Source organism: Oxyura jamaicensis, chromosome 1 (assembly GCF_011077185.1).
Source record: "Oxyura jamaicensis isolate SHBP4307 breed ruddy duck chromosome 1, BPBGC_Ojam_1.0, whole genome shotgun sequence".
Classification (NCBI taxonomy): Eukaryota; Metazoa; Chordata; class Aves; order Anseriformes; family Anatidae; genus Oxyura; species Oxyura jamaicensis.
In genome coordinates this window covers 23,372,878-23,394,308 of record NC_048893.1, presented here as the reverse complement: position 1 = coordinate 23,394,308, position 21,431 = coordinate 23,372,878, and the positions used below count along the sequence as shown (strand labels likewise).

General features: G+C 39.1%; 1 protein-coding gene across 22 annotated transcripts in view; it reads right to left on the bottom strand.

The window, feature by feature from the left end:
* The window catches only part of CADPS2 (calcium dependent secretion activator 2), a 315,235-nt gene that overhangs the window by 244,011 nt on the left and 49,793 nt on the right, over positions 1-21,431 (bottom strand). For all 22 annotated transcript variants that reach the window (XM_035331849.1, XM_035331889.1, XM_035331938.1 and 19 more), the window contains exon 2: positions 6,633-6,746. In XM_035331849.1, coding sequence (XP_035187740.1) covers positions 6,633-6,746 — 114 coding nt within the window. The remainder of the gene's footprint in view (positions 1-6,632; positions 6,747-21,431) is intronic.

Genomic DNA, 21,431 nt, shown 5'->3' with positions numbered 1-21,431 from the left:
ATTCACCAATATCAGTGTCCAAAGAGACTGAGCAGACACTGCTTCAACAGCCAGCAACTACACTCTGCACAGGTGCACATCCTTTGCTCCTCTGATGCCAGGCAAGTGGAAATGAAAATGGGACACTCAGCCCTTGAAAAGACAAAGGATATAGTTAGGTGTAGCTGCTCATGAAGCAAGAATTTCATCACTGACACTTTCCACACACAAGCAACACAACAGCAGCCACTAAAGAGAAGGCAGTGCACCACAGAGCTTGCAATCCAACAAACTCTCCTGAGCACAGAAATGGTCTAGATCATGTAAATAAAGCATGTTTTAATTTGTTGAGTCTTCTCTCCCCTCAATTCTAAGGAACATAATTAGACTGCTAACACTGAAGCAATCTTCATTAGACACCCAGTTGCGGCTGCTGATCCAAAACACTGAAGGCACTGGAGCTTCTTCAATGGAAGGGGTGACCTACATAAACCTTCTTCGCGCATCCTTGTTGGAGGTGGCCTAAAAACATCTTTAAAAAGCTTTTTAGAGAACTGCCCTGTAACAGCCCCTCTGAAATAACAGCCCTCACGCCAACGTTAGTCTGAGCTGAAGTTTGACAGTTTTAAAACAACTGGAAAGGAACTGTGTAAGTGCTGATAACTGTATTTGTTGTTGAAAGGCTCCCTCACAAGGCAAAACACCAGATCATGCTCAAGTTAACAACAGAAAAGATCGCGGAAACTGCTTCCCGCAAACGAGGCAGTACCATAGCTCCCACATTGCTCTAATATTCAGGTTTTGAAGAGGATCTAAAGAAAGCAAAAAGCCCATGCCTTTCAATATATCTAAATATACATACTAATTATGGCTTTTGAGAAAAACAAATTAAAGTAGAAATCAGTGAATTTATGCCATGAAAAAAATCGGGTTCGCTTCTACAACTTTCATCCTAACGTATTTAAATAAATGTTTAATCTCCTGATTCCATTATTTTGCCTTGCTAGCATCAAAACAGAACGTTCTAACATTTAATTGCTATTTATTCTGTGTGCGCTGTGTTTTGATTCTAATGTCTGCTTTTTAGTTCCTTTAGGGTCATCTTCATCCCTGAAATATTCATCAAGACCAACTATGCCATTTGTTGGCTGGAATGAGAACTGTGTACCTAAAATAGCTGATATTAAGCCATAAAAGCAGCCAAAACACCACTTAGTTCAGGAAGCTACTTCCTTTCTGCAGTTTCATCACCAAAATATTTCTGCCTCTCCCTTCTTTGACATACATACAAGAATATTCAGAACATTTTTTCCATAATAAGCAGAAATGGCACTGCTTCACTCCTGCCTTTACAAAAATCCTCATTTTTTTTTCCCAATCTCAACACCTGAATGCCTTCATAACAAAAAACAAGCAAAAAAGCTCTAACAAACATGATTCATCCTTTTCTAAGGATAAACGCAAAGAATAATCAATGTTTTTGTCACATTAACATAGGCTTCCATTATGGGCCAAACAACCACTCGTGTCAAAGGAAGAAAACCATTTTCGTGATTCCTGGAAGTGTCCACATAGTTTTGTAAAAATAAAGGAGTGATGTTATCACAGGTGGAATTATTCATGTATAGTTTTATTTCATTCCCTTTCTGTGCAGATCTTAAAAACTTGAAGGGAAGGGACTTCCCTTCTCTTATCATTTAGAAAGCTCTAGACATGGGACCTCTGTTCTTTCTTGGTGACTTTGGTAGTTTTCTACTTTCAGACCACCTTTTTTTTTTTTTTTTTTTTTTCATTTTTTCTTTAATCCTCCCAAGCTTCCTGCAGGGATTGCAGACCCTTAGCTAGGTTTGCACACCCATCTCCTGGTTCATCGATCTCCAGCTAATGGCCACACCTCAGTTCTTTCCTACTGCCAGACTGCAGCAGACAACAAATTTAATTTGCCAAGAACTGTAACATCTGAATTTAAAAAGAAACTAAGTTAAATATGATCACAGGCCAATATGTACAGTCAGACTAGGTCTGATTTTAAATTCTGAAAAACCCTCAGTGCTAACTGCTACAGAACCTGCATTTAACATTCAGATTTAACCAGCATGCAGTAATTATGGCTTGGAACCACATACAAATGAAGAAGCAAGAAAACAGGAAAAACATCAGTACATACAATTTCATGCAGCTGCACAATGCTTTAAGCAGAGAGTTGATAACCTAAGGGCATGCAATCATTATAATATTGAAAAAGTATTTACGCTATTTCAAGTATTCATTAGAGTTCTCTGTGCCTACATTACTCACACTTAAGACTACATACATTCAAGACTGAAGAATCAATACTGTAAAAGTTTGACAGGTATGTATGTAACTTAGAATAAAGTCTTATATGGTGAACAAACCATATGGGCACTGCACAAAAACATTTTACCACCTTTATGAAAGAACATGCAAGAATATGGAAGTATATCTACTACTTTATAGATTATCTTTTAAAAAATGGTCAAAATACGCAAAGAAATACTTTATTTCATAAATTCTTCTCTCACTTAATTTTACACTTATCAGTGTGTCCAATACAATTACTCATAATGAAGTGCCATATGATTGAATTTCTCTTTATCCAAAAAGCATCACCAACATCTGACTTTCTGCCGATTAGAATCTGGCTCAACGTCTGTAATGGAATTTTCCATGCACACAAATGAAAAAAAGACAACTATGTTAATTCTGAATGATTACAGAAACAATTTTAAACATTTCTTTACCTTCTCTAAAAAAAAAAAGGAGGGAAGAGGAAATAATTATACACATAAACATATATATGGAAAGCAATCATGCTAAATTTCAGAGAAACAAGAAAAGATGGCATAGGGCTGGGGGAAGGGTTGAGGGAATTACACAGAACAGGAAAACAACCATTTAACAGGAAAACAACCATTTATGGAGGATTAAAGTTGATACAACTTTTCCTCTAAATCCTTTTCTTATTTGAATTTTACAATAAATGGAAAACAATGCCAGAATATTAATACAAAGTCATAAAAGCCAAAGCTTTATTTTTTTTAGAAAATACATTTTTTTAGAAAAGACTATGTTTTTGTTTTGTTTTAGAAAAGACAATGTTAGAGGATAAAGCAAAACTAGCTAGAGCCAACCTTCCCAAGTATTCCTGAGCATGACAACACAATCTTGACTCTCTTATAACACAGAGAAATTGATACTGAAATTTGTATTTATTAAATAATATACTTATTTAATAAATTACTCTCTCAGCAAATATTTCTAGAAAATAAATCACAGACTGAGCTACAATAAGTTCCTAACTTCTAGGGACTTATTCCTAGATTCTGAAAGAGGAAAAATTCTGAACAAGATCAGTAATTATAAACAGTTTTAATGACTTGAATCAGATGGAACTAGTGATACAGGATATTTGTCATATACCCAAATCAAACCTTCTCCTTATCATTCAAAGTTAAAGAATTGGGTGCAGAAAACCACCTACAGTAATGAGACTAGCCCAGCTTTGCAAGCAATAGAGTAATAAGTCTCAAACCATGATTACTGCATAAGATTAAAGGGAAATTAATCATTTTCAGAGTAAAATAATTACTGTGCAGACCACGTATTTGTTTCCTTCCATGTCAGATAAAATTGAACTGTAGCTCAGCAACTAAAGTATAAGGATATTAATACTGAAGCTGATGAGATGTTGCATGGCAGAAACAAGCAAGATGTCCATAACTCAAGCTACTAACAAACGTCACCAGACAGGAGATGTGCTGGATCACATGTGGAAGACATACAGATGAGGAAGAATCAGAGAACAGCATTAGCTGAACACACAAAGTGGTAGAGCTTAATATTTTCAACAAATGGATAACAGAGCAAATGAAAAGGGCACAAGAGACAAACAAGTGATAATAAGAAAATATGTGGTTAGATGCACAGAAGCTGATTAAAGCACACTGAGAAAAAAGAGCACTAGCTTGAATCAAGTCTCCTAGCCAGCCGGATTCCACCTTTGCAATGTTCATTAAATCTAACATTGAATACTGGTGACTATCTACCACAAACCTGATAAGGAATTAAAAATGACTTGGATATGCCAGCTCAATCTGCATAACTGGAAGTTGCTGAGAAACTCTGGAAGCAAATATCAGGGAAAAAAACAGAATTTATGGAATTAAAAATGAAACCACAGTGCATCCACTTATGGCTGGCAGATGGCTCACACTGTATTAAACTGGTTCAAGATCCCACCAGTGTAGGGGTCACAGTAGTTTTGATAGTAATACCAAGATCATTGGAAGCCTTTGTTTAAAACAAGATATCTAGAATATTTGTGTAGAGAATGAAAAGTGGTTAATGTTTGAAAATAGCTGAAGAATTTGGCTGTTCCATTTTACTATATATTTTTTAGGACTATCTTAGACTATGAGGCCAGTCACTTGTGGTATCCCCCAAGGCTCAGTATCAGGGCCAGTTCTCTTCAATATCTTTATCAATGATCTGCATGAGGGGATCAAGTGTACCCTCAGTAAGTTTGCAAGTGACACCAAGTTAAGTGCATGTGTTGATCTGCTCGAGAGTAGGAAGGCTCTGCAGGAGGATCTGGATAGGCTGAACTGATGGACCAAGACCAACTGTATGAAGTTCAACAAGGCCAAGTGCTGGGTCCTGAACATGGGGCACAACAACCCCAAGCAGAGCTACAGCCTGGGAGATAGGTGGCTGGAAAGATGCCTGGCAGAAAGGGAGCTGAATATGAGCCAGCAGTGTGCTCAGGTGGTCAAGAAGACCAACAGCATCCTGGCTCGTATAAAAAACGGTGTGGCCAGCAGGACTAGGGAAGTGATTGTCCCCCTGTACTCTGCTCTGGTGAGGCCGCACCTGGAGTACTGTGCTCAGTTCTGGGCCCCTCTCTACAAGAACACGGAGGTGCTTGAGCGAGTCCAGAGAAGGGCAACAAAGCCAGTGAGGGGTCTGGAGAACAAGTCCTCTGAGGAATGGCTGAGGAAGCTGGGGTTGTTTAGTCTGGAGAAAAGGCTCAGGGTAGACCTTATCATACTTTACAATCATGTTAAAGGAGGTTGTAGCAAGGTGGGGATAGGGCTCTTCTCCCAAGCACCAAGTGGTAAGACGAGGGGAAATGCCCTCAAGTTGTGCTAGAGGAGGTTTAGATTGCATATCTGGAGAAGTTTCTTTACTGAAGGGGTTGTTAGACATTGGAATAGGTTGTCCAGGGAAGTGGTTGAGTCACCATCCCTGGAGGTCTTCAAGAAATAGGTAGATGTAGACCTTAGTTGCATGGCTTAGTGGTGGGCTTGGCAGTATTAAGTTAAAGGTTGGACTAGATGATAAAAGTCTTTTCTAAACTGCATGATTCTATGATTATTAAGTATAGCTTTTCACTAAAAAGTTGGTTCTTCATGAGTCCAAATAAGGTTTACTTTTTATCTCTTGTTAGTGAGATTATCTGGACAGTTACTGCTTAAGCATTTATTTCAAAATCATTTTTATTCACTAACACACCCTTTCCAAAAAAACAGGTTACTTCCTCTACCACATCATGCTTCTTACATAACTTCTTCAAAGAAAGAAAATGAGTATTTCAATTCTCCCACGTTTAGCATCTTGAAAAATCCTCAGAATGCAAAATCTTCTAAACTGTCCTTCTTCCCAACCTTAGCTTCTGCATCAGTTATAAAGGAAAAAGGATTACTTTCTAACAACTCCAATACCATTTTGAATCCCTACATACAACTTTATGAACTTTTATATTCATGTTTCGTACATAGACTTGTGGAAAGGATGGGAACGGGTCTGACAGAGTTACAAGTTCTTTTATGAGATTTCCTTCATCGGAATTACCACTGATCAGACCATGACCTGGAGAAAGTCATGCTGAATTTTCATATTTCTGTATGACAGAGAGCCCATTTGTCCATTCCTATCTCTTTTTTTTTTTTGTGCAACTTAGTTTGAGTTGCATTAGACAAATAAATTCACGGTACCTGTTGCTAACAGCAGGAAATAAGTTCTCCAGCTGTATGCTCCTGATGTAACAAAGAGGACAGTGAACTGTCCTCTTAGTCTGGAACAGCACCTATGCCTTAGGCAATTAAAAACATATCTAAAGGTGGTGGAAGTCGTCACAGAACACCCCTGGGAAGCCACAGCAGAAGGCCCAACCATGCTGAAAGCTTTGGTGCTTTGGGAAGGGACCAGGCGGCTCCTCTCCAAGAATTCTGCACAGTAACTAGAAAACAGAAGATGCATTTCTCAAGATGGTAACTTACAACTGAAGCACTGATTAAAAGAGGTAACTTAGACATATGGAGATAAAGATAGCAGTGCCTGGTTGTATCAAAAACTGCCAGAAAGATTTTTAGCACCAGGGGTTTTTCATTTTGTCTTTTTTTTTCCCCTCCTTCTTCAAACTGAGTGGATATTTTCCAGTTTAGTTTATCTCTTGTGCCCAGGCGGTGGATTTCAACTTCTAAAGCAGTAAAGCTGGAGTAGGAAGAAACTGTTTCTAGAAAGTGTGTAAGTTCACAGCTTTTGAAACTTAAAATTCCTTTTCTTATATATGCATTTAAAGAGATCCTATGAACTTTTTTAAAAAAATACAGAAAACAAAGCATCCAACTTACCTCATAGTAACTTCGCACAGCATTGCAGAATGCTTCATCTGCTACAATTTGCGTCTCTCCATTCAAAAAGGCCTGGAAACGTTCCTTCAGTGTCTGTAGCTGTTGTTTATTGAGCTATGGAAGACAAAGAAGGGAAGGAAAACAGTTATAAATGGAGTCAGCCTCAAAATAAAAATACGCAGTATTATACTCTCTTGGAAGTTGTGGACAGTAGAAAAAAAGTCAGGGGCTCAGCAGCCAGCCCCAGCCAAAAAACAATGGAGATGCTTCCATATTTTGAAGTGATCCAAGTACTACCCTCAGTATGTCTAATAAGTATGCTCCCTGCAAAGAAAATGGACTCATTACACTGATTATGAAGTACACACACTTTTGGGCACCAATGTTACACCACCACGAACCAGGTCGAACATAATCTGGGGGAACAGCAGCCACGAGTCTCCAAGACAGATACCAAGTTTCATTTGGTGGATTTCATATCCCAGCTGAGTGCATTTGAAAACAGAATATTACATGACTAAACATTGCAATCAAGACATTTTATTAGAGTTTAATGTTATGGGAAAAAACAAAATCTGAAAGCTCTCTAGGGATCCTGACACAGGCCACCTTCTACCAAGGTTCAAAATAACTCTTGAAATACTCTAAGATATTTTTCCTCATCAAATCCACAAGAAGTTAGAATGTCACACCAAAAGGGATTGCCACTAACATAATAATATAACCAGGCAACAATTAAAATAGTTGTTTTGCTTTCTCAGAATTTAAAAATTAATGTAAAGCCTCTGTTTCAGTATTTCAGAACTTTAAATTTTGCATTATAAGAATTCAAACACAACTGCCTGAAAACCTTATTCATCTTTCCCATATTTTGCTTAGTAAAAATAAATGTATAGCCAGAAGTTGAAAATATTTTTTTTCCAGAGGGTAAAAAGTTCTATTTGTATTGGCTAACCTGCAATAAATAGCGTTACCTCGATAGTGTCATTGTTTTTTACAGAACTTTTCAGCACCTGCAGTAAGTATGGCAACTTTAGGCCTTCAGGCCTCTAGTGTCAATGCTTTAAAGCCATTGAAACTACAACACTGTTAAAGGATTAACAAAATTACTATCCTCATGATGTGCCTACCTCAGACAACCTTCATATCGAAGGAGATCCTTCACATCAAAGGAAAATTTTCAACATAAAGTCTGCCAGTTCATGGGTTTCTATGAAACATAGCAATTTACTGGAAAATTGTCTCTAAATGCAAAACCAAAAGCTGTTCTATTTTCACAGAAAACAATAGTACAGATATCTAAACAATATGAGAAATCCTCTCAAAAAAAATGGTGAAATGCAGTTAGCAGCAATGCAAAGATAAAAACTATGCCTCTGGAAAAAAATGAACTAGTTGAAAGTAGATGATAGTTCTGTTCATCATCGTAACTAAACAATTAACAGTGCAGATCAAGCTCCAGGAAACCCCTACACAAGAAAAGGCCTCCCCCTGAGGTAAGTAAACTTCAGCAGAGGTTGCTGTGACTTGAAGTTTCTCTCGAGAAAAGCACACCAGCCCTGACAGCTTGCCAGTGAGCACCACTGCTGGCTAAAAATCAATGCGAGGAGTGCTGGTATTATGTCTGCATGTACACAAAAAAGGCATCTATCTACCCATCTGGCATAACCATTCCTTGTGCACAATCTGCACTGCAAAGGTTAACTGCTTTAATGGCAACCTGACTTTATTCCCAGATATGCAGGACAGGTCTTTCATTCAACTCCCCTTATGCTTCCCCCATCTTCTGAAGATACTAGACAAAGCTAAGACATCAGCAAACGCAAATCATTAAACACATTTCGAGCTTTTTGTTCAAAGGTAAACACACACATTTTCATAGGGGACTCAAGACAGAGCCGACCCTTCCCACAGCTAGTGCACCCCTGCTAGGCTCCCAGCTCCTTCATCCTATGGAATATTCACAGCTCTGCCACTCGAACATGCGGGCTTCCTGCCAAAGTAATTATGGAAATGTGTTTTCATGCTTGCAGACTTCATTCTTTAGGTGATTTGCTTGTCTGTTACCCACATATCAAACAAAAACATTATGAATAAGGCAATGAAATATAAATTTAATTCTGACTTTCTCATTTCTAACCATCATAGTTCAGCAAACTGAAATACCTTTAAAATATTTATGTATGGCTTTCACATTCATTATTTCAGGTAGTTAAGTAATTCTAGGGATTGAATGGCATTTGAGGACTATTGTACATTTCTTAAATTACTGATGTTCTAGTATGAAATCTGAATGTGTAGGGAATAAAGTTCTTCCACAAAGCTAAAAAATTCAAATTCCAGTGGAAAAATATGAACAGCTACACTTTGTGCTAAGGACAATCTGAAGTGTCATATGTAAAGATACACTTGTGTTAACTGCCAAACCACAGAGCAATTTATAGTAGCCCACTGCAGCATACAGATCCTGTTTTTTCATTTGACAGAATATTGACTCCACAGTGAATTCTCACTGTTTTTGTTGGTGGTGGTCATTTTTAATGCATTTATTATCATAATTCAATTTTCAGCCAGATGTGTCTACAAAACATAAGCTTAGAGTAGAAGTAGCTTGTGCTAGAATCGTAAGAGAGAAAAAAGTGTCTGTGGAAGACAGTAGATTAGATATTCAGAAGAAGTTCTTCACTGTGATGGTGGTGAGGTGCTGGAACAGGTTGCCCAGAGAAACTGTGGATGCCCCATCCCTGAAGTGTTCAAGACTTTAAACACTTTGTTGGATATGGCTCTGGGCAACCAGGTCTAGTGGGAGGTATCCCTGCCCATGGCAGGGGGGTTTGAACTAGATGGTCTTTAAGTTCTCTTCCATCTTAAACCATTCTGTGACATCCCAGCTCCTGGACACAGGCTAACACCTCAACCACTCCACAGCTGAGTTACTTTAAAGTTGTCCATCTTGGTCAACAACTGAAGAGAGATGAGGACACCAAGGATATCTGCACAAGTTCATGCATGATAGACCTTTGCATTCTGTCCTTCTGTGGTGGTTTTACCGTGCTAGGCAGCTGAACAACACAACTGCTCTTTCACTCCCCCTCCTCAGATGAGGAGGAGAAGTAAAGGAAAGAACAACTCATGGGTTGAGATAAGGATAATTTAAAGAGAAAAATTATTAAGGAAATATTATTATTAAACAATTCAACTAAAGGGAAAAAAACAAAACAGGTAAAGGCTATGTGGAAGTACAGAGGAAAGAAATCATTCTCTACTTCCCATAAGTGAGCGATGCTTGACCACGGCCTTGAAGCAGGGCCCCAATGCATGTAGCTGGTGTTTGGGAGGAGGACAGATATTCTCACAATGAGAGCCCACCCCTCCCCTCTTCTTCCTTTTTCCACCTTTTATTGCTGAGTGTGACATCATATGGTATGGAATATCCCTTTGGTTGGTTTAGGTCAGCTGCCCTGCTGATGTTTCTTTCTCACTTTTTTGCCCACCCCCAGGAGGGTCAGAGAGAGTCCCGATGCTGTGCCAGCACTGCTCAGCAGCAGACAACACTGGTGTGATACCACTGCTGTTCTAGCTACAAATACAGTACTGTACTCTGCACAGGCTGCTGCAGGGAAAGTTAACATCCCAGTCAGACCCAGTGCAACCTCATAAGTACTTCTTTACATCATTACTGTCAACATGTCTACGCGCACATTTTAATACTAACACAAAGAACCATGAACAGCAAAAAAAATAATTAAAAAGCACGAGAAAACAATTTTAACATTACTACATGTCCCCCCAAACACAAAACTGAACTCAGACCATCACCTGAAGCATGCAGTAAAGCCTCACCAATTCTGTCACATCCCACCAACCTGCTTCAGTTTTGTATGCTTTATTTGGATTTTGCATTCTCGGTGGTATGAAATCTGTTGTCATAACTCTGCATGATACTTCTTAAATAAGAACTGCTGCCTCACGAGAACATATAACTAAATTCAAGAGACTCAGAATACCAGGTTTGATTGCATTCTGCAGGATGAGTTGAAGATAAGCAAAGTCAACTTTATGGGAAAAAATATTAACCACCCAAAAACTTTTCGTTATTGCAGCCATGCAACAGAAATATTTATCTTCCCTTCCATCCAATGTGCCTTTTGCAAAAGCTTAAATTTATTTTTTCAGTCCATATCTGCTAGTTGCAAGAGACTACCAAAGAATTAAGATGTGTATTTAAGATAGAACAAACTTCTTGGAGCTATTTAATTAAGAGTATTTTTATTCAAGTTGCAGTAACAATTTCACTTTTTGTAATGCACAGAGTAATATAAAGGTATCAAAACAGTCTCATGCAATTACCTATTAAAAAATTCTTACCTTGCATTTAACAACTCAAAGACATGTTATAGATCCCCAGTATATTCCTCTTACTTCCTCTTACAGAATTAAAGACTTATTTTAGATGCTTTATTCCTTCTAAAGTGAAACTTGAGTATGAAAACCTAGAGGCATTCCTGTTTTATGTGCACTCATAACTTTAACAAATTCAATAAATGGATCTTACAAACAGAAGCTTTGATGTTATTTTTATCAGAACTTGTATTTCAAACAGATCTAGCAGTTTAGGGAGTTGTTCCAATGTTACACCTTTACTTCATTAACCAATAAACAACGACATTTTAAAGGAAAACTCAAGCACATATGGATTTGTAACAGTAACATTTTATCTTCTGTTTGAAAGAAAAAAAAATCCTAGCTTCACGGGATTTGATGCTAGATTTAGGGCATTTTCATCTGCTTCCCACCAGCCAAGTGCCCACAGCAACTCAGTACTGCCCTAAATCTATGTGGCCAACAGCAGCTGGCAAAAATACCTAAGTCACGCCGCAGCCGTCCCCCACAAAATTTTATCCTCCAGAATGAAAAAGCAAGAGAACTGCCTTGTGTCAGCCACCTGCAGCCTCCTATCACACGCCAGGCCACAGCCTGCAGCTGACCCTGTTCTCTAAAAAATATAGAAAACCAAAGAGCTGGCACAGGAGGAATAACACTCTGAACCATTGCCACCTTGTGGCAGTTTTAGAAATATAGCAAGGAAATAACCACACTTTAAAGGTCTTCACACCCAGAACTTGGATTTGCCTGATGATCAGTAAAGCCTATGACCTTAACACAAGCTACAATATTGCTACTTCTCTGCTCCCAAGCTACAACGTAAATTACCCTTTCTCAGGCCATATGGGTATTTTAGGAAAACAGCAGAAGGTGATGACTGCAATTATAAACAGCTAGATAAAAAATTTCTTACACAGACTACAAAAAACAAGGGATAGGGAGGAACCAAAGAACCACTCCATAAATTATTAGTTGCAACATGTAGGAACTATAGAACTAAAGATTACATATGTTCCTCCTGAAAAAAAAAAAAAAAATGGACAAATTTAGCCAAAAGTATACATTTTGAGACCAGAGAAGAGTGGTGAATAAATAACCTGATGTTCCTTTACTTAAAAAGCTGCTTCCCCCTTCTATTTCAGTCAAGTGAAAATATATGTATATTTCCTGAAATAACAAATTAATGAGGAAAAAGGTCCTTTCTCACCCAGCTTCTCACTTTTTCAAACATAACTTTGCTTCTTCTCCTGTCAGACTCGTAGAAATTATGCCAAAGACTAACTTTTTGACTCCACTAACTGAGTTTTGCTGCAGAATAATTTGCTTGTGTGGAGTACTGGTCAACCCACTACAGTGACTGCTTTCCAAAGGAACCTCAGATGCATCAACAAAGCTTCTATACCGACTCAGAACTACTCTCACTACCAAGCTCTTGAGCCATACTAGCTTCTCACCACAACTCATGTTGGTGGTGGGGAGGGTTTTACCCACAGTGTCAGTCTCTGGAAAGACATGCACACCTACTCTGTGAGAGTCATGGGCCTGGCCCAGAGCCTGAGGCCAGACCTATCATTACCCTCTCCTTCTAAAACAAATGTCTGTGCCACATCATTGGCTGCTAAAGAGCTTAATCTTACCTCCATGACGAAAGTAACCCCACAAGGCAAATAGCCAGTTACAGTGATCCTCACACCACTCCCCCTCCTTCTCCATCCCACCTCCCCCTCCAGTAGCTGTCTGCACAAACAAGAACATCACGTGTGGTTTAGAGCAGAGATAGTGATTGTTTTTAGTGAATTACTCAGGAGATTGTCTTCGGAAGAGAAGACCAAGTAAACAGTATGAGACTCAGAACTTAAACGGGGATGATGGCTGTGGTTACCCTGCTGAATTAAGTGGGTCTCCACAGTGTACAGCAATGACCCTACACAGTATGTGGGTGGTACACAGTATATGCTCTCCTTTACTATACATTGCTTAAACTGCTTTCGTTTTCTAAATAACTGATAAATATTTTCCTGTCACTTAGCAACCTTAGCATTTTTTGTTATTGTTGTATTATTTTCTTAAAGCTGAATTTATTCCAGATAAAACAGTGTCTTCAAGGAGTCTGCTTGCTATCACTCAAATCAGACTGTGTACATACCCATTATGCAACAATGAAGCACCTCAGAATCAAATATTAGATTTACAAAACCAGATACATTTACCATGCAAGTTTCCCATTCTTTATAATCAAGCAAGCGCAACATAGCATTTATCTCATTAGCCTGCCACTTATTTAAAAACCAGGAACAGTACCTATAATGTATTGGTCATTCAATTCCACTTTCCCTTCCAGATAAGGGAACAGTTTCTGTATCATTAAGTCAGAAACTTAAATTATTTTCATCATCCAGGGAGAAACATTCAAGATTCTTAGACAGGACTGTAAAATGTTTCATTAGAAACAGAGCTTAAGCATTGGTTTTCTTCAGGGAGTAGAGGGTAGGGAACAAAAGGCTCAGGTAGTGAAGACAATTCTGATTTTTGTGAAGAATTTAAGCACATCACACTGACCACCAAGATACAGAAATGAGGTCAACTTCCAAGAAGTCCACACTGACCACATGAGAGGGAAAGAAAAGCAAGTATTTTGATAGTGATAGAGATCAAATATTTCATAAGGAAAAAAAAAAAATCAAATCTTCCTAGTTTGTTGGACATAAGAATCAAAAGATAAAGAAACAGGAAAAAAGTTAACTATACTTTTCATATTTTTTATATATTTTATATTAAAAGTTAACTATTTATACTTTTCGTAGCAACTACAGAAATTTTTCTTTGTTGTAATAATACATTCTCAGTCTTATACAGAGTATACCACCCTAGCAAAGAAAACTGTTTGTCCTAAATGCAGTAAATACCATACCCCAATAAAAGCTATATCTCCTCTGAGATGAGGTTGTCAGTGCAGTCGCAACGATTTTCTTTGTACCTACTCCTACTACTTAAGATTTGCTGCAGAATTTAGCTGACAGTCATCAGATAGCTTCTTATTATCATACTTGTTTCTTCCATGCAGCAGACTTCACCGACATCCAGTGAATCTTGAGTGGCTGCACAGACATGCTGCAGCTCAGCCTACTGTGCTCTGCTGTCCCTCATGCCACCACTGTTTGGTGCCTTCTCCCATTTTCAGTACACAATGGCTTTGTAGCTTTAGTTCCCTGAGGTTGCCAGAGCCACAAGGAGACCATTGTGCCTGAAAGCTACATGTGCAGAGCTTCAGGTCAAGAAAGTGGATGACAGCTCGTACATGTTACCACAAGAATTACACCTAGCAGAGATGTGTACATTGACCCTTGCCCATGTTGGGAACCTCAGCTATCTGTGTCTTTCCAGAAATTAAAATTGAAGGAAGTTTTAAAGGTAACTGCTGCTAACATGTAAATAGATGTATGCTCTGACTCAGTATATCAGTCTGAACTATACTGGACTGAATGGATTTACAGTACTCATCCCCCTATACAACACAGCTCCAGTTTTCCTTCTCTGCATCTATCTCATCTTCTACACCCTGATATGTCAACTGTGTACCCCCAGAACTATTCGCCAGACGGAAGAACTGTGTGCTCCAAAAAACATCTCTCATTTTGCATAACTTCTCCACATACAAATTAAGCTATCAGAAACAGCTTTTTCATGCCTTACAAGTGTTGCACCAATGAGCTTTGCTTGCCAACAAGCTTACACCAGGACACTTGCTGTATCTGCCAGCAAAGGTCTCTGAAGTGTAGCTGTGAAGACACAGCACTACAGCAGACTTGAACTAACAAAAGCATCAGCAAAATACACATTCCTCCAACCTACTCTAATCTTTCTGAAGTTGACATTAATGTCCCACTTTAGCCCACTTTCTAACAAGACACTGTGATCACACAACTGTTCCTTTTCTGTGCAAACGTCAGCTTTTTCCCCACACTGGTAACTTCTGAATACACTTTCCAGTTTCCATCAGTTCTGATAAAGTGTGGAGGTTTCACAGATAACAAGATTTTACCTTCTCTGAAAAATTGAATTAAAAAGAAATGCAAATTGCTCTTCTCGGTAATTGAAATGCAAGCAAAACAAAGACTCTAATTTCTGTTTGGCACTTGGCAAATACAAACATGAAGTTACATGCCCATCACACTCTATGGTTATGCAGTTCATGACTAGCTCGGATCAAGTGCAAGAAAAAGCAAGGGTAACAATAAAAATCAGAATAAATCCAGAGCAAATTATCCATTTTATTCTGAATTACTTGGTTAGTCTGATGATGTTTAAATAGCATTTCTCCAAACTATGTAATTTTACAAAATATTTTCCAGAAACTTTAATCTGGTGTTATTAATAAGAAGAATGGTGTCTGTACTCCACTTGTCTGCAAGGGCTGTAAATCAGAGATATTCAAGATGGATGGGACCTCTGGAAGTCACCTAGTCAAATCTCTCTCTCAAATCAAGGCTAGCTAGGAAGATACATCATGCTACTCAGGACCCCGTCCAGATGAGCTTCACATATCTCCAAGGATGGAGAATGGAGATACTGCAGATTCTCTGTGCAATCTGCTCCAATGCTTTTTATGACTTTTTTTTTTCCCCAAAAAAAGGATATCTAGTCAGAAGTTCCTGTGTTGCAGCTTGTGACTATTGCTTCCTGTTCTTTCACTGTGCGGCTCTAAGTCTGGTTCTATCTTCCCTGTAGCCCTGTACCCTTACAAAATAGTATTTAACCCCTTAATCTTCTTCTTACTACAACAACCCACAACTCTCCACCTCCCCTGGACGTGTTCCACCTCCCTAACCATCTTAGGGGACTCTGGTGTATTTCTTCTAGTTTGTAGATAACGTTCTTCTATCTGACCAAAAAATAGACACAGTATTTCAGATGCTGCCTCACCAGCGTCAAGCTGATGGGAAAATAAACACACCTCCCTTGACCCTGCTAGGTGCACTCCTGCTAATGCAGCTAAATATGCAGCCAGACATCATTACCACCACTCATGCTCCACTCACTGTCCACCAGGTTCCCCAGGTTCTTTGCTGAAGAGGACCCAGCCAGTCAGCCCCTTGCCAATAAAGATGCATGGGGCTGTGGACCAGCTGCATGGCTTGGCTTTCATCTGTGATGAAAATCAGAAGATTCTTGTAGGCCTATCTGTCCAACAAGACAGGAGTCCCCTGAACAGCAACCCTGCTCCTTGCTATTAAGTTCTTCTCTCAGTTTGATGTCACCTGAGAATTTGCTGTGTTCAGTTCTGTTTTCAAGGGCATTAATGACATTCAATAACATCAGCCTCAACCCCTGCAAAACATACCTTTAGTCAGTTGGCTAGACTGCAGAATTCTGACTGCTAACCCCTTAAGCATAAAGGCATGAACTTGCAATCTACTCATCCAGCCCACTTTTCCATTGCTCTCTCCTCATCCACTGAGTCAGACACTTCATTAACAAAGGCAACTGGATTGGTCAAAAACAATCTTCCCTTGGATCCATGCTGCCTATTCCTCATCACCCGCCTGTCCTTTATGTGCATATAAATTGTTTCCATGAGAACTTACAATATTCCATAATATTCCCAGGGAACAAAGTGAAGTTGACCAGCTTCTGCTTTCCAGAATCCTCCTCCTCGGTGAAGACTTCTATGCTTATGTTGAAGGTGACACAGTATTTCTCTACTCACCAACAACCTCCCTGCATCACTTTGCAATTGAAGACGATAGAGAGTACCTTTGGATGAACTCTGTCTGATCCCATGATCTAGATCCAGCCTAACTAAATATTCCTTGACTTTATATTCCTCTACCACAGGCAGAACCCCTCTCCCACCAAGTTTGCTACTAGTTAAAAAGGCCCATGAATCCTGGGAGCAGACCTAGCCAGTAAAGAAACCCAGTGAAGGCATGGAGTATCTCAGCTTTTTGTTGTCCTTTGTTGGCAGGTCCCTCACCCCCTTCTGCCTTCCTTTTCCATCCATCATTCCCATGCCATATTCCTTTTGCTGCTGCTGTGTCTGTACAGTTCTTTCTCTGTGGCCATGTACATATCTCCCCACCCCTCAAGCCCACCCAAGCTTCGGCCTTCCTAATTCCATTTCTGCCTCACTGGGTGATGTCTTGTCCTCACTTCCACCTCCCATACCATCCATTTTTACATTATCAATTCCTGTTCAGCCATACTGGCCTCCCTCTATGCTTGATTACTATACTTATACATCAGAATCAACTATTTTTAGTCAACCCCCAACCCTTGCTTGACTCCCAGCTTCATCATTCCAAAAGAAAGAAGAAATGCCAGCTCTTCATGGAGATTGGAAAGATAAATAGCTGATAGATAAATTGAAGCATATACAAGTATTTTGAACTGAAGCTTCTTGGCTTCCCTAGAACTAGACAGGAGCAGATGGTCCACACCTCTGAAACACCCTTCAAGTTAAGGACAATAAATTCAGGCTTTAAAAATGCATCTCGTTAATTGCATGTCTTCAACTAACACATTAATGTCAAAGAAAATCTAACAAGGTTAGTGGATAACAGACATGTATCAACACCTTGCCAAAGCATATTGCAATATATTGGGTGACTGGACAAATTTATGGAAATCTACTTGCAGATTACATACACAAGAATGCTATATACATACCCATTCCCCCCTGTCTTGGGTAGAAAGTTCCTGACATTACTATAATTTGGAGAATTATTACACATTTGCTCCACTTTTCAGTGTCTTCCTACCCATCTGATTAAAGCCACTGCTGTGCAGTTGGCTAGATGGACTGTTTTTCCAATCCAATTAAAATATAGAAAAAAACTAAGGGAATAGAGGTAAAGCATGGCCTGTAAGGTCATTAAAAGTTATGTTTCTACATCACACGTACACGTAGTTTACAAGTGAGCAAACACAGCCTCATTTAGCTACATTATGGCAGAACTAGGATGATCACAGAGACATGATATTAAGGACCATAGAAAAACAACAAAAATACTGTGTAAACCCAAGTGACCTTCAGCTTTGTGGAGCAAGGACACACTGCTGAGAAAGAGACTGCAGCTTTGTATAAACTATTTACATATCACCTCACCACATTTTGTACACTTATATTTGTCACTTACTCTCTTACCTTGGAAACTGGAGTGGGAGAAGTTTCTACTTTGAAATCCTTTCCCAGCCACTTAACATGAGCCCTGAGACATTTTCATCTCCAACTCTTAGACCAGCCTTGGGAATCCATTTATCACAAACATCTAGACAGTATCTGAACAATAAATATGAACATCTGCATAGCCACCACAATAAACATCCTCCATGACAGACATATTCAAATCCCTGAATACATTTATTTCTCAGCACATAATGAGATTTTGAAACAGCATAGCAGATAATCTCATGAAAACCACATGGATGAAACTAAGCAACTACTACACATGGCAACCAACTCAAAAACATTGCCCTAACAGCACAGAGAGTGCATCTTGTGAAAGTGCTCCATCTCTGCTTCCCAGCCCCATCACTCAGAGCTATATCTGGGAAATAACTTCCATAAATCCGTAAGATTCCTGTACACATAAACCTGAGACAGTTTGGTTTTCCGATGCATTACAATTCCAGAGAAATATCTAGTAAGTAAATACGAGATTTATTATCTTCTCCCTAACTAAGATAATCCCCACTTTCCCTAACTATGTATTCTGTAACACGGTCTCTAACTACCGTAGCACAGTTCAATGAGGAGCAATTAACCACAGCTAGCAGTTAACACTAATTTTTTAATTTTATGCTTCCATCTCAAAAACTAGCCCATCCCAATCACATAGACTGGTTTAATATAAGATGTTACTTTGCCCCCACAAATCTTGTTTTGCTTACATCCAAGAGCTTACATGCCAGAGCATTATTCAACATTAGTAGTCTAATAAATTGAAATGTAAATTTTCAAAGAAAAATACACCACTAAGTTTTGGTCATTAGGATTTTTAGGCGGTTGTCCATCATTTTTAGTCTTAAGTACAAGAGAGCATCTTCCTGAACTGAATGTTCTAGCAGAAAGAGAAGATTTGAAAAAGGAACAACAGGATGCCTTTTTAAATGCACATAATTAGGAAGTTAGAGTAGATCTTGCCAGTCCTTCTGGTCAGTTTGCAGAAAATTCTTAAGGCTTAATTTACACAGCTGAAACTACCAGGTGAGCAAAATTTTATAATAGCATCTGATTGCAGCTTTAAATAGTACTCCACTTTGTTTTAAATACTCAAACTGGAGGAAAATAGAAAAAAGGTTTCCAAAAAGGGAAGCAGAGATAACATTATGATCTTCAAGCATTTTACAATCAAACACGTTTTGTCAGATGCCTGTGTACACTGGACTCAAATCATCCTTTCCATGCCAAAAGTCACACACATACTATCCAGGTTTACACAGTTGGCTATATTCATCCACATACCTGAAATGCAGATTAAGCATTCCACAGTCAGTCTCATCTAGGTCAGACATACACACATACATCACTATGGTTTCCTGTTTCAAAGCATTACCTTAGTCTGTGAAAAGTCTGCACTCAAATGTTTGTTGACATATTCTAGAGCATCTTTATTTACAGGTAAATTCATTAAGTAGTGCATCTATAGCATCAAAAGGTAGAAGGAAAATAACATCTATCTAAATGTAAATGTACAGTTCCCACATTCTAAACAAAACTCCCAGACTACACAAATTTCTTAGAGTCACAAGAAACTAGTGTACAAATTCTCTCCAAAGTTATATTTCCCTGGACAATCTTTACATATTTCTTAGAGCCACAAGAAAACACTTGATTAAAATTCCCAATAAAAATGAGAAGTACTCAAAAAAATATCCCCCTAGAATATCACAAATAAACATCTGTCAGTCCTCTTTTAGCGATTTGGGAAATTATAACATTACCTAACAGATTGTATAGTCAGGCTTTTCCTGATACTGAATCAGAACTTCTTTTTATCCTGTTTCTCATGCTGCCTTTTACTATGCTATGTAGTTTCCTCTGCTTGGTATGCATTCTCATCATCCAAACCTTTTAGAATTTACTTCTCTATATGAGCATCTTTTTCCCCACCTCATCCTTGTTTCTCTGCTATCTCTGAGGGAAGCAATAGTTTAATACATTAAAAAGAAAACATTTGTTGCTTTTCTTTCATGATTAAGATTCTGGATTCTGTCTCCTACTTTACTTAATTAAATATTCCTCCTGCCTTAATCATTTGAAATAAAGTCGCAGTACTTGCTATGTTTTGCACATAGTGCAAAACATGCAATGTTTGCACAACACCTACTAATTATCATCTATTAATTCCATTACTGAGTGTTAATTCTCTCTTCCCTTGTGGGAACAAAGCAACCCAGAGCAGATACTCCTTGGTTCTCACCAAATCCTGCTGCAGTCCAATGCACATCATGGAAGCCACCACAGCTCCATGGTGTCTGTCTCCTGCCTCCCCGTTCCTCTACCTCAACCCTCACCTGCTGACTCTGCCACCTGGCTGGCCACAGACCTGCCTCATCACCACAGCCTTCACAGGGAACTCCAGACCCAGGCAACCCTGAGCACTACCTCCAGACCAGATCCCGACTCCAACTCACAGCCTTGGTTCCCCCACCAGACATCCTGGCTTGCCTCCCCAAGGGCCCTGCTGCTCCCCCACGCCCCTTTATTTCCCCACTCTGCCCTCACACCTGTACCTCCCCCAGAAATCGCTGCAGATCTTCATATCTCCCTCCTTCCCTTCCCCTGCCTCCAGCTTTGGTGACCACAGAGCCTCTAGCATGCTGCCGCATGCCTCACCTCTTATTCTCTGCAGTCAGGAATGCTCTCAGCAAAAAGACAAAAGAACATGCCAAAAAACAATCTTCCCACCCCCATGGATAAAAGTGTCCCTTTAAAATGTACACCTACATTATTCAAAATAGAAACCAAATCTACACTTGCAACATTTCCTTTAAGCTATTCACTGAGGGAATCACAGTAGCTTTCATCAAGATCTTCAGCTATTTCTTTCCAAATGAAATCCATGTTGTATTTTCATCTTCCCTATTCTTGTACTGTTTTCAAAAATTCAGTCTTCCAGGTACCATAAATCTACTTTCTCTTTATATTTCCTTTTCCTCACTGTTTCAGAGGGGATCTGAAAGGTTTCACCTTTGGATTCACCTCAGCTCACAGTCACAATTAGATCTCATTCAACAGGCTCATCTCTAAGCAGTTCTCTCTTCTTTGCAAAAGGAACTGGTGTTAACACTGTCTGGTTTCTCCCCTGTGGTGCCCAGGTATCAACATGTGCCTATCACAACCCTCCTCAGAGATTCACAATGTTGTCTGCACTCAAACCACTTATTTCCTTCCTTCCTTCCAGCACCACT